Source organism: Pholis gunnellus, assembly GCF_910591455.1.
Source record: "Pholis gunnellus genome assembly, chromosome: 12".
NCBI classification, from domain to species: domain Eukaryota; kingdom Metazoa; phylum Chordata; class Actinopteri; order Perciformes; family Pholidae; genus Pholis; species Pholis gunnellus.
This window is the reverse complement of record NC_136539.1, coordinates 12,729,318-12,743,658: the sequence shown is the minus strand read 5'-3', so window position 1 is coordinate 12,743,658 and position 14,341 is coordinate 12,729,318. Positions and strand designations below refer to the sequence as shown.

General features: G+C 38.7%; 1 protein-coding gene across 1 annotated transcript; it reads right to left on the bottom strand.

The window, feature by feature from the left end:
* Positions 1-3,280: 3,280 nt before the first annotated feature.
* On the bottom strand, positions 3,281-12,231 carry lnpa (limb and neural patterns a). Its single transcript, XM_079169981.1, is given in 14 exon segments — positions 3,281-4,245; positions 4,435-4,590; positions 4,903-4,973; positions 5,172-5,260; positions 5,262-5,278; positions 6,339-6,560; positions 6,644-6,695; positions 6,794-6,877; positions 8,232-8,272; positions 8,374-8,432; positions 8,527-8,714; positions 10,677-10,718; positions 11,155-11,259; positions 12,131-12,231. Coding segments are annotated over 13 exon segments (1,221 nt in total). The 5' UTR covers positions 11,182-11,259; positions 12,131-12,231; the 3' UTR covers positions 3,281-4,072.
* Positions 12,232-14,341: the final 2,110 nt, after the last annotated feature.

Sequence of the window (14,341 nt, the reverse complement as noted above, 5' to 3'; positions counted from 1 at the left end):
ATTTGATCATTTTTGTTTGAAGGAGGAAAATGTGGCTGTAATGGCTTCCTAATAGCAAACACAGGGGATACAAATCCAGAGACCCTGTTCTGTAGTGCTTCCATAAGCACCACTGATTTATAGAGGTCTTTATGACAGAAAGGAAAATGATCTGCTGCAGGTATAAATCAGGTGAGGAGTAGGAAATTGAACTTAGATATCATCTTGTCAGATGCTTAATGCTCTTCCTCCTGTCACATTCGATAGGACCAATTTGGAGAATCCTGCAGAGGTAAAAAGAAGACAATTAACAATGACAGTGTGGTAATAGATGAAGCTATAAAATGAACCTGCTGCCTGCAGGATGCTTTGTATGATTTCCACATGAGGTAGTAGCAGGGTTGTGTTGTCTCGGCCTTCCATTTCTTCCCCATTCGGTTTTTGGTTTCTTGAGCACATAAATATGTAATACTTTAGTAAAACAACAAGAAAACAAAGAGATATACATATATGTTGTTCTATGCACTATAATTGAATTACGATCCTGCATATGACAGGACTTGTAAATTTAGGTTAACCTTGTTTTTATGTTATTGATTCCGAGGGCATGTTCTCTGCTGACACTATATAAAATGAATCAATATATCAATAGTCAAGAACAAAAAATGTATATGTACAAGAACATTGAAAGTAAGAATAGCCTAAATATATTATATTACTGTATTTGGAGCTAATTCAGTTGATGCTATCACCTCAATTTGAAGTTTTTTAGTTTTTAATACTATGATGTAGTAGATATTTCCATGTATAGGCTATGTCGCACATGTCCTTCTCTAGTTTATTACTTAATCAAGGTACCACAGTTGATTGTTTGCAATAATAATTGTCAAACTGTATGAGTGCTCAAACAGATGTCATCACTCAGTGGTGTAATGAGTTCAAGATAGGACAGAGAATGACAATGCTCTCTGATCCCTGAATGTCACTCTGGTGTAAACTGCAGCACAGTGGTTTATGGCTGGCATCATGTATTCAGCGGCATGCATTCATGATTTGACAGATTGAATGTGGTGGGGAGGAGGGGGAATGGAGAGCCATCCATCTGGATGTGTACGTTTCAAATGACTTGAATTTTCAAAACTAATTTCTTGGAAGCTGATGACCTTTTGTGAAAAACTGATCAACTTTGTCATGTGGCAATTCAAGCCCAAGCAGCTAAGGAGCAACAGTAATAACCAGAGATCCAGTGCTCGGGAACCATCATCCCTCGCAGCTCATCAAGCCAAGCTCTTGTATAATCTAATCGGATTTTAATGCTTCTCTGAAGGAGATTGTGCTCTTATTACTGTGTAATGATGCTGTTGTCAAGAGCCAATGGTGATGTCTGATATCAAAACCATGTTAAACTGCTTCTGTGACACTCATCTCAGCATTTTCCACATCGCCTCCAATGCACAATGGCTTGAGCTGTATATTTATGACTTTGTTGTTCTTCCTGTTGCATTCTACTTCCTGATGGACAGAAACATGGTAAATCTTTAAGAAATCCCTTCTTTATTGCTTTTGTCTGATATGGTGCTTTTTTCGTATTCAGTACAGTAGATAGAGCATAACGATGAAGGTCTTCGCTGAGATGAGGAGAATTTTGAAGCGCTCACACTCGGGGGCAGCAAATGGAAAAGTGACAAGCCTGGTGCACTTGTCTATTTTACTTATTCTGTGCCTCTGTTTCATATTCTGCTTCGCACCGTGGGGTTATTTTCCTCCGGGGTTCAGAAGGGCACGCTCTTTCATTTCTACAGAAAATTGTTTCGCAGGATTTCAATCTTTGGCTGCTAGATATGACAAAACACAATATCAAGAACACTTATGTTTCTTATCTGCCATTTTTTCTGGGTATAAATAAAAGATCAGTATAAATTTGAGTCAAGTGGCCTCGAATGCACATGTGAGAGATGAGTATGAAAAGAACTATGAACCTTGGGACAGGCCCACTGTACATTTTCATCGCTTGCTCAAAATTACCCTGGCACTGGGGCTTTGTATGTCATTTGTCATCCTTGAAAATCAATTAGTGTCTCCATGAAAGCAATCCAGATGTAATCCTTTTTTTCAGTTGGAGACAAAAACCAGAGTGTATCTTTTGTTTTCGCATTATACAAAGAGTATTTCTTTGAACTGTTCATGTAATAGGTTGAGATCAAGGTCAATTCGGTGCAAATTATAGTATGGACATCCTAATTGGAGAGTTAAAAGGTAATTTCAAATATTAATTGTGCCTAAATTGGCCTTGTTTGCCACCAAATAAATGCTAATACTTATAAAGGCAAAGATCTGTCTGTGAAATTCTTCATGCAGTGTATAGATAAAAAACTGAATGTTGTTAAGCTGAGTTGAAAACTGTGCACACAAATAATAATTTTCTGTCTATGGAGTACAAACTGTCAAAAAATGATTCAGTGCTGTGGAATAAAAAATATTACTCAAACATACATTGTTGAACCACATATCTTTTGTGATATATTACTTATGACGATGCACATATGTGCAGGCTGTGTATACTGGACAACCTCCCAATGGTGTGAAAACATCCAAACATTGTCCTATTGATGTCCCATTTTTTCCCCTGTTTGGCTCTTGTCAGAGGTCAACCTCAAACAGCATGCGGTGGAATCAGGCGTTACTGTCTATGTCAAATTGATGCATTACAAGGCCCAGGAGGTCACGTCTCTGTAAACATACATTATCAAAACCCATAGAAGACGTGGGGTGTTGACCTCACGAATAGTTTACGGTCTATCTTCTGGGGAAAAGGGTCATGCGATGGTAGAGAGCAACTTTGTAGCCGCAATGAGTTTCTTGTTGCAAATGAAGAGGGTCAAGCAATCAAGACTGGTCGGGCTCTGTGTCAGCCCTATTATCTTACACTGTCTGAAATGATCAATGAGCTAAAATAAAATGATCACAAGCTAAAATTGGCCTGCTAATGAAAATGGACTGTTTAAACATGCTCCTGAGTGAGAAGATGGCCGGAGAAGAAATGGGGCGGCAGTTTAAAATACACGACATAATGAAGGTGGCAGGAATAAATGAGAGCTATTGCCATCATGGTTATTTACATGTTAGTTTGACCTTTTGATTCATATTTTGATGCAGAATCACTTTCAAAACGCAGCAACAATTGATTGTTTTCAAGGCAACATCAGTCAAAAAATTCTTTAGCATATGTCTTACTAAAAGAAAAAAAATATATGCATCTGTCTCGCTGAATGTGTTGTGATTCTGAACACATGTACACAGATGTTTTCAAAGGTTTATTTAATAATATTTATACAGAACAAGTATTCCAACATACAGCAAAAGGATACAGTCTGTAAACAGCTCAATGACTTTATTGTCTATATGTAAATAGGTTGTATCGATAACTCTCTGAAACAGAGACTTAAAATATAAAAAGGCACTTGGGACAGGTGCACAGTACTGACATAAATCTCCATTTTAGCAATTAACACAGTGTACGTGCATTCCTATTATGGTACCATGGTTGTGTAAACATGTAAGCATCACCGTGCTACAGAGTACCACAGTCAACGCCGTCATGAAAGGCAAAGCATTATAGAAAAATATTTATAAATAATTTCCCATAAATACAATTATATTTTCCCCACAAAATATTTGGTGTTTTTTTTCCGCAGTATCAAACTAACTCAGATAGAATACTGTTAAGAAATCAGACAAATAAAATATGAAAAATAAAGAAAACAAGGGACAAAACTTTTCCTATACAAAATCCACACCAGGTAGCATAGTCCTTACTATTCCGAATAAGATGTTATAAGAACGGGAAGGACGGTTGGGTTGTTTGGTGGTTGCAACCAAATGCCAGCATTATGCAATTTAATATCTTACTATTGCTAGAACTATAAAAGCAATTCTCAAAAGAAAGGACATTCTGTACTGCAAGTTGAAAATCACATCAACTGCTGACTTGTTACTGTGATATTTCAACTCACGGCATTTACTTGCAAGTTAACGGTCAAAAGAAAAGAAAGAACAAAGTCCCAGCATGACTTGAAATAACTACCCCACAGTTTTATTCCACTTCCATGGCAGACACATCTTGCTCTCCGTCAGATTTCTCAGAGGGCAGATCTTGTGACTCTGGGGTGCTTTGGCTGTCTGACGCAGAGCTGGGCTCTGTGGCTGCTGGTTCGCCTGGCTCTTGGGTGTCTGTTTCAGCTGAGACATCCGCAAGCTTGGTTTGCCCTGATTGAGATAAAAAAAAAAATTAAAAGAATTCTGTTTAGATTTGCACACATTTAAAACAAGTATAAAAGGCAAAGAAAATGACATGTATATGCGTTAGTCAAGAGTTTCAACATCTAATTTCTACATTTTTTTTGAAATTTTTTATTTGCCATGTGTAGATGAAACCTGCTTAAGTGCCATTCTCACCTGAAACCGACGGGTCATCATCTACGTCAGCAGCAGGCGAAGGTAAGGGTGCCTCAGATGGCATCTTCAGTTCACCACTGACCTCGGGGAGTCTGGGGGCCTGAGGCCTGGTCTTTCTCGCAGGGTTCAAGAAATAGCAATATGCACATCGGAAGGCTGAAACAACACAAATGAAACACCGTACACATAGTTTATGTCACTTCTCTAATACATTTTCAGAACAGACATAGATTAATATACATGAATATGAACCAATGACAGAGAATGCCTGAGATGCATAAACACTTCAGATTGATGTGTAGCACTGGTTTGCATATTCAATCTTGTTGCGTTTTTGCTTACAGGGGTCGGTTGTGGCGGAGGCATTTAAGAGCTATATGATATACTACGCTGCCAAATGCTAGAGGGCAAATGAAGGCGCAGTATTTGATGGAGACTGACAAGAGTGTGTGTTTCTTTAAGTCTTACCAACATATTCAAATTCCTCTTTTAATGCCATGCCGTTATGGGACAGACACTGCTGACAGATGAGAGCGTATCTATGAGGAAGGAAAGACAATCAAGTTAAGACAGCATACAGTACATAGAGACTGGCATTGTATCACATAAAAGATAGTTCAGCACTGCATCTTTATGAGTTGGCTAAGAACCTGCTTAATATTGCTGTAATTACACATTCCCACAAAACGGCATGTAGAAAACTAAATTGTTCCTGTTCAAAAGCAGAGGGTGAGTACCTGTTCTGAGGGCCATCTCCAACAAGATACTCAATGACTCTGTCCATAGCACCTCTTTCTCTTGGGACCACAGGTCTGGCCAGGGGGGGGGCCGGGGGGGTGCATCCCTGTTAAAGAACATCAATACGATGTTAGATGTAGTCTGTCGACTTGAATACAACTGCATTAAACAGTAAAAACAGTGAGGCTGAAATTCACAGTTTACTGCACACACCATGATGAATATTACAAAATCCTGCCCCCCTTTTTCTTAATGAATTAACACTGGATCTCACTTGCAAAGCACGTCCAGAATCCCTGCTGTGTTGGTGAGTAGTAATTAATATAATCTAACATCAAGAGCAATCATAGGAAGATGACTGGTCATTTCTGTGAGACTTGGCACAGTCTCAATATCCTGCTGGTTATTAATTTACCAACATATGGAAACTCTGTGGTGACTCTTTGTATCAAATTGCTTTTCACTTTCAATTTTCAGCAGAAGCAGGTGATAACATCAAGTCATGTAAACCATTTGCAAGGTGTTTCAAATGCCAAAGGCAATTTCACCGAGCATTAAAAGACATTTAGTGAGATTCCACCAGCATTGCCCAGAGAACAAACGCAGGTCTGGCTAATTAATCATAGTTAATGTAATCCTGATTCGTGCATACCTCACAGTTGGCATTCCACATGGCAATTACAGCATGCCGCTTCCTCTAGGAACACATGTCCTTTACCGTTTGCACTTATTTGCATCTTCTATTGAGTGTTCATAGCCCATAAATAATTTATATTGAATATCCAGCAACTCTGCACTCCACAGATGTCTCCCACATACAGCAACTGTTGTATGGAAAGTTTTCCTCGTGTTGGCTGGCTTTGTAAAGCACACGCAGCACACTCTTGAGGTAAACATTCTGACTGCATCAACAGATAAGCCCCCACCTTTTCTAATCTTAGTCCACAATTAGACACTCATTTGAGAAAGGCTTAACCTTTGAGTAAGATATTTGAAATCTACGTTCATGCAATTACCCATTACAACTTCTGTATAACATACACCACCCTTGCTGACAACACACACCACAGAGCCTTGAGCAACTAGGGACACAGAGCCAGGGAAGAGTAAATCACACCTTAATCGACCACATTATGATGAGGTCCCCCTGTGTGCAGGTAACTCACCGACTCCTGGAACAGGTGTTCCAGGGGTCACAGGCCTCCTCATCAAGCTCTGCTGAGCAGCTATAGCAGACAGGATCCTCTCTGGGGGTCCACCTGGAGCAGAGTGGGAGGACCGTCCAGGATAGGTGGGCCCAGAGGCAAGAGGGGGGCGAGCAGCAGCTCCGCTTGCCGGATTCACTGCCACTGAGGGGGTCTTTGGGATGACATTGCGCTGGCGGAGCTCTAAAGACAAAAAAAGATTGCAGTTTGCTTAACAATAGTAAGACAGTAGGGACAATAGTGCGGTCTTCAGAACCCATTGCTACCTTGGCCTGGTTTTGGAGTCATCTGAGGTCCGACTGGAGAGGATTCAAGCTCCTTTATACAGAAGACAAGAGACCAAAAAGCCTGTTTTAATTTGGAAAACTATTAGAAAAAATGTGTTTATGCTACAAAGTTAAAACAAAATGACTCACAGTTTTTCTCTTGGAATCAGGATCAAATCTCTCCAGAATCATTTTAGCATTTTTATAGGTCTCCGTTTCCATAACTTCTTCAAGCTGGAAAAAAACAAGACATTAAATAGCATTATAGAGTTAATTCAATTCTCCAATACATTGCACAAAGAAATGATTCCTATAATAATAGCTCTATTGCTTAGTAACTATTTGATGCTCATCAGATTTAGTTAATAGGTGTTTCATTAACACACATTATCTTAAGATCACCTACCATAACATTACACGTAAACGCAAGAAAGAGCACCCGGAAGTTAGTCCACTAAATAGTACATCTTCATTTAAGTACCAAACATTTCAAAATCTTTACATCAAATATGAAGAATAATTACATTCACTACTTCGATAATGGAGAGTGTGAAAATCCATCAGCCCTAATTATTGAAAGTTATTAGACTTGACAGAGGATGACAAGCAATTCCTCAGATTTATTTCTTTCCCACACTAAATGCTATTAATTAAAGTGACATTAGCAGAGTGGTTTACTGGGTTAAGTCACTGTACCAATCAAACTCTGTCTGTACACATCCCAGATTAGCAAGCATCTTGCTGCAAAATGCTGAGAGGATCAATAATACGATAATAATACGATAATACAAAGGCTTCCTACGAAACTTTCAGAATGAAGTGCAAGGCTTCACTTTGCAGGAGACTACTAGACATCAGAATCACAATGCGTTTCCACAGAGATCATTACTTTTATAATAACTTTCTCTCACTTATCTGACCACGGTGGAAGCCACAGATGCATGAAACGTCACTTTGCAGATCTCTCAAGCTTGCAGAGGTAATTTCAGGGGTATTGCAGAGAAAATCTGGAGGGTTCTTGTAGTGAAATTGTTGTAATGGCTTCATAACTACTACACTGAGTGACATGGTGAGACTAAACAATACAAAATAAAAGAATAGAACATGCTGAATAGCAACCGACACTCTTGTTGGGATGTCTCATCTCTGAAAATATTTCAGTTTTTTTAAACATAACCTGAGCAACTGTATCATCTCTGCTAAATGATGCATGTTTTCTATTGTTTGTTCCACACATGAGCACAGTAAGCATCATACTAAAGTTCTCCTCCAATAGCGGTTTTTGTTCAAGGATTTTAGGCAGTTTGTTGATAACAGTTGGCTCAAAACAGGGGAAACTGGTAAATTGTTCAATAAATGAAAAATCCTTATCTGTGATGTTGACATTCTATTTCGCCTCTCTAGCACACATTTTATATAAGATGCATGAATGTGATGAGAATCTCAGGGAAGCATTAGTCAGTACTTTTGTCATTTAGGGGCAGGCGAGATGCCAGGCTGTTCTGATCTTAAGCGTCAGTATCAGTGTTTTTAAGTCTTTGGAGTAAAAAGCAAAGGAACAATGGAAATGAAACAAAACATCACTTACTATTTTCCTTTTTTGTGCTTTAAGATCTTCTAATTTTTCATCTGGAAAAAAAAAAGATTTCACTTTCAATACCAGCTTTAACATGAACAAAAATGACCATTATATGGTAAATTAAGGATAAATATTCAAAAAAGGATCTTACTATTTGTTTCAGTTCTTCGTGAAAAAATAATAATAAGCATTTTTCGAAGTATCCAAACTCTAATAAAGGGAAAAGAAGGAATACAGTTGATTGGTTACAATACATTGTAGTTACAGTTTAGTGAAAATGTGATTGACTATCTCGCACACTTACAATAACGGGAATATTAGGAAGGGAAGAGACAATATGAGCTGTCCCATCAGCTGTTCAGGCAGGTACCACAAATACACAACTATGCATGTGATCAGGAAGAGAAGAGACGAGTACAGAAGCAGTCGCCCGACCCATATCTTCAACTGCCTCTGATACTTCTCACTGTATTCTTCAAGTGTCTGTATATCCTGTGAGGAAATAAATTAAATGAGCGTTATGTTAGCGATTCCTATTAGTGGGACGTGACTTTGGTTAAGTGAAACAGTTTTTTCATACAAACTACAAGTAATCCAAGTGCCATAAGAATAACCATTATGGTTTTACACACATTTAGAGCTCGGTCTCATTTAATGGATAACAGTGAAACACAGCTCAGATCAGTTTGATTATTACACATGCAATTTGCATACATTTTCTATATTGTGATATATATCTGAGAGAGAAACAGCACCCACACACAGAACTCAACTTCTAAACCTTATGGTGAGGTGAAATTAAATTGTGGTTTTTCCAGTGTACTGCTAGCCCACCATCCCTTTAGGATGTTGTACATTAGGATAAATTTGAAACTAAACTGAGAATATTTTAACTGTTTTATTTTCTTAAGTACAAACCAACAAGTACAACTGCCTTAAATGCTTTGTCTCTCAACAGTGAAGATGGGTGTCATATCTTTACATGTTGTGTTGCCAACAACACCAACACTGTAGCATATCAGATAAATATAATTCAAACTTGGCAGTAACTACCTGGAGCACACCAAACAAAAGCGATGATCCAATCATGATCAAACTTCTCTTCTGGCAGAAAAGGCCGATATTTATATCGTTCATTATCATTTTCCAATGAATAAAAGGCTTATTCATCCTTTTCTCAATAGAAAGGTTACCTCACTGCTTTAAAGCGCTGTTTATCCCATCTATAAATAGCTCATGGACAGTATGGGACCCACTCTGTTCACTACGGTTCTCCTGTAACATGTGTGTCTGTCACTCTAAGCACTGGATAAACAGATCTCACATTCAACCTTACAGTATAATACGCAGGCCGTCGCCTATGTGTGGTGCAACCATCCCCATGATTTCTCTATAGAGGAAAACTAACAGGCCAAACAACGACCGTCTCCTTAACACGTCAATGTCCACCTGACCTCTTCAGTATATGTGCAGTGTCTTGTGCTACAAGGACAGGGGCTGAAAATAGCCTCACACTAGCTTAACTGTAGAAGAGCACTAAAGCCCCATCAGTCAGCAAATGTGGAGCTGATTTAGAATTTGTTGACACGTCAAGTTATGGTCAAAAGAGCTTCAGGTTTATGGTCAAAAGATGCAAGCTTATATAACATGTCTTTAATAGCACTGTCTCAAAAACAGGCTGACGTGTTCACTAAGCACCAGTGAAATAATACACTATATCGTTAAATGATCAGACCTAACTGATTTGGCATTGGAAGCAAAGGCGAACGGTAAAAGTATTACACAATTTGTCCTTTGTGAACCATTGCACTCATTTTCAGTTTTACCTCCAAACGAAGTGGAAGAGATAATCTGGCAAAACCTGTTTTTGTTGCCCCTTTGGGCCTATTTTCAGTGATATCGCCACATTCCCAGATCTCTGCAATTACGTTGGTGAGTCATCATAACCGATATAACTGATCGCCAGAGCTACAAAAATAAAACTTAAGTTGTAATGAGCCGTAGTCTACCTTCAAGTACTGTACATGCAAATAAGCAATTCACCAGTAACCGTCCCTTCAGATGGCCCACTGACTGGGAACAGGGCATAAATAAAACACTGGAATTTCTTGCATGCGGGCACTTGCTCCCTCTTTTTTTAATCTTTAATAAGGTTTACAATTAATGTGTAGAGTGGACTATCTTCTATTTGAATAACTTCATCTGTCAGTGTATACCAATTGTTGGTTTGGTAATGTCTGTGAAAATGTTCTTGTTCCTGAGCTTTTTCTACCAACCCAAAGTGCAGACTGGGTAGTAAAATGTTGAGCTACAGCATGGATTTATTGGGCTTTAACAAATGTATAGCATGTTATCGCACACCGCAAGCAAATATATGCAAGAAAGACTTGAAGTTTTAAATCAAATGTGTTTTAGAGAATTCAAAAAAGCACTTCTGGCATCTGATAAGCATACCTTATCGATTCCCTCCAAAATGTCCACAGTGGATGGTTTTGTCTGTAAGGCAAACATTTGGAAATCCAAGTCAGAGTGAAGAAATGATGACATTTGCCATTACAACTGTACACTTTGTGCAAGCAACTTCCTGAAAAGATCTGGAAACTTCCTGGCTCATCTTCCCCTTTCTGCACATTTTGTATACGTGTCAAATTGGTCTTCTTTTGTTGTTCCCGATATTATTCAATCAGCCTATGCATGCAAATATGCAAAGGAATGGAGATGAGAATATTAGCATAAACATCTGGATTCTGATCATTTATGTAGACCTATAGTATGTCAACACTATTTGTGCATGTATGGTGTGGTTGAGTTATTTGTCCTGCACGTTCATGCAAGCTTATCAAATCTGAAGTTAAGGCAAACATAAAGCAATAACAACATTATTTGTATTAATGCAGCTGCATGCAATATAAGCAGAAAGACATAAACAAACCCTCCATCGTGAGATGACTGCACCCATGTTGATCAAAGGGTTGAAGGATATTCTGTTCGGTTCTGGGACCCTCCTCTGATTTCCTCCAGCAAGTAACCTCTCCACCTGTTGACAATAGTTATTGGCTTCAATATACACTTAGTTAGCAATTTAAGAGGTAAATGTAGCTAAAACTAATGCAGTGCAATGCAATTGATTTGACCATTTGATAACACTAAACTCTAGAGAGGTGCTCATTCTTCTTTGGAGGCAGTTTGTGAGGGTGATGCATTTTAATATGCTCATATAATGGGTTGAAACAAAATAGGTGTACCATCATTCAGTATTGGGCAATACAATGCATCAGTTCTACAAATAACTGCCTCCAAAATAACTTTCAACTTGCATCACCTCAAAGGCCGTTCCAACAAAAACATAACCTTTATTACAGCGCTGTTGTACTAGAAAGCGATATTATTTAGCTACGTGTAACTGTGTGAGCATACGTTAACGTTACACGTAGCTAGTATTTCAAGTTGTTTAACGTATCGTGGTCTTCGTGTCCTGTGTGAAACGTTACCCCCGCTAAATTAAGTTAACGCTGGCAAACTTAACAACTTGACTCCATGTTTTCGGAGGCAACTGACATTTCATTAAGTTACGGGGCTACCAACGGTAACGGTTAGCTCACACCAAAGGACAGTGTTGCCATGTCGCTATTAGCGAATAACGTTTCTTAAATAACTTTCTACCCACTTAATGCATCAGTGGAGTAAATGGTTAGCGTTAGCTGACGTTTCACTATCTAACCATGGGAAGCTAACCGCTAGCTGCTGATGCTAACACTGAAGCAGCCTGTAGTTCATCGTGATAAGTAACAGCAGCCGTTGCTAACTTCAGTTAACGTCCTCCGTAAAAGAGAAAGCGACACCAAACAATGTGGCTGCAAAGTGAATTAATCACAGCCAAGTGTTTAGAAGTGCAGTGGGGTATTTACCTAAGAGGAGTTGTCCCCGGTTTTGACAGCCTGCAGCAGGACAGCAGCAGTCCTCCTGTCCTCTGACGGAGCGTCTGTGAGCCAAGATGGGGGAGTGTCCGATACAAGAGCAGCATGGATCAAGAGCACTGCTGGGCCTGCAGGGCATCTGTGTATGCTGAGGACACTCGATGTCCACCTATGTTTAAACTAAAAGGGTTCTTATGCAAACCGAGGAGGCATGTACTGTGATATGAAACTAAACTCTATCATCAAAGTTTGTGATATGTCTAACAATGATGGTTATGAATTATATCAACTTTAGCTGAGCTATTAGTCTAGTGTTGTTGTTGTTGTATTAATAGTATGAAGAGTGGTTAAAGAAAAAGAGGACTTATGGGCAATATACCAAAATTCACGATGCATTAATCCTTTTGATCTTAAAGTGGAATTTTAAAATGAGTATAATCCCCAACAGTTATTGTGATTCTGTTATTAATAATAAATATATATATATATTTGTATATGCTTCATGTCAGCCAACCCTACTAGTATCGATTGCCAGTTGATTGGCCATTATTAGTAAGGGTCATTATTGCACAAGCACACTGAACTCCAAATTACTCTCGCCAAAAGTGTCTGCCAAGTGAATATAATAGCAGGTATTATGCTTTTTGCAGATTTTTTTTAAACTCAGGACAATGCTGTCTTTTATAATAAATATGAAGAAATACAAAGCCTTAGATTTATTAGGTTTGCACACAAAATGCAATCACACATTCTTCATTCAAGGCCCATATCCAAGAAAGCTTTTGTATTGAAGTAGGTACAATTTCCCATGTTGATGTTTAGATTTGCAGGTCCAACACATTAAATTGCAAATCTAATTTAAACAGTGTGATTCATTAGTGAGTATGTAAGCACAGCACTGGCCTGAGGCGGCTCATAAAAGCCAGAGCAGATCACAAAAAGCCAATTATTTGGTGAAAACATAGGAGTAAAAACAGACTAAACAACATAAACTGAAAAAAGAACATGTTTCAATTACTTCAATGTGTACGAAATGATTTGCTTTAACAACACCATAGGTTAATAAAAAAAACTAACTGATTTAGTTCAAAGAGATAAAGACCGGGGTTGTACCCCCAAATAGTACTGAAAGCTGCTTTGAAACCATTCCACCTTTTGAAGATATACCAGAATAATGCCCAACACCTCGTCTGCACTATTTCAGTAAGTAAAGAGACTGTGTTCCTTTATTTTAGTGTAATAGGAGTATTGCTGCTGTGCTTGATAAAAAGTATTAATATCACAAAATTCACTAGGTTTCATCCTCTTCTATACTATCCTCATATCTGTACCAAAGTACGTGGCCATCCATTGCAAATTTGTTGAGATATTTTGTCTGGACGAAAGTGGTGGACTGACAGACATTGCCACAGAGCCACAGCGTGGCTAAAAGCTATAACTGGTGCTGTGACATTTTGCTTTGCACTGGTGTTGGTTGTGGAGGGAAGAAAAGAAAAGCTGGAGGCAAAATAAGAAGAGCCCAAACTAGATGGGTGAATGTATGCATTTGCTTGGATGAACAGCCCGTCAGACATCCACACCACAAAAAACGTCAGCCGATGATCAACCAGAGACGTAACGATGTCCAAATGTGATCGTCAGCCTCATGTTTGTGCCCCATAGTCTCTTCTCTGCTGAAGCCTCATTGGATCGTAGGTTTGTGGTGTTCGCTCATTTAGTGGTTTCAACTGTCCTTTTCACAACTGTGATCAAGAATAACTGTTTGTGCTTTGTTTGGGAGAGATAATGGTGCTATAATAATGGTAAAAGTGAATTATATACAATGGTACTGCATGTTAATGAACTCCAAAACCACCGAAATGAGGCATTACAGTTCATGGTATTCTTCACATTTACCATTAATTGTGTTTCCTATTCAGTATTTATGAGAATCACTGGGTCCCAACAGTATACTGTACACACATGTAAACATAATCACGATCAAAGCCTGGTATAGGAAATATGTGCAGACATGTCAGTCAAGGAACTCATTGGCTTTGTTTAGAAACTACATGGCCCTGTTTGCCTAAACTGCAGGATTGGAACATTTCTTTAGCTTAACATGTTTTTAAAACAAGTAAGTGCCTTTTAGTCTTCATTAATACTGTCAGGGGAGGAAAAGGGGGTGGGGGGGGGTTGACTTGCAACAAAAGGTCCCAGTTC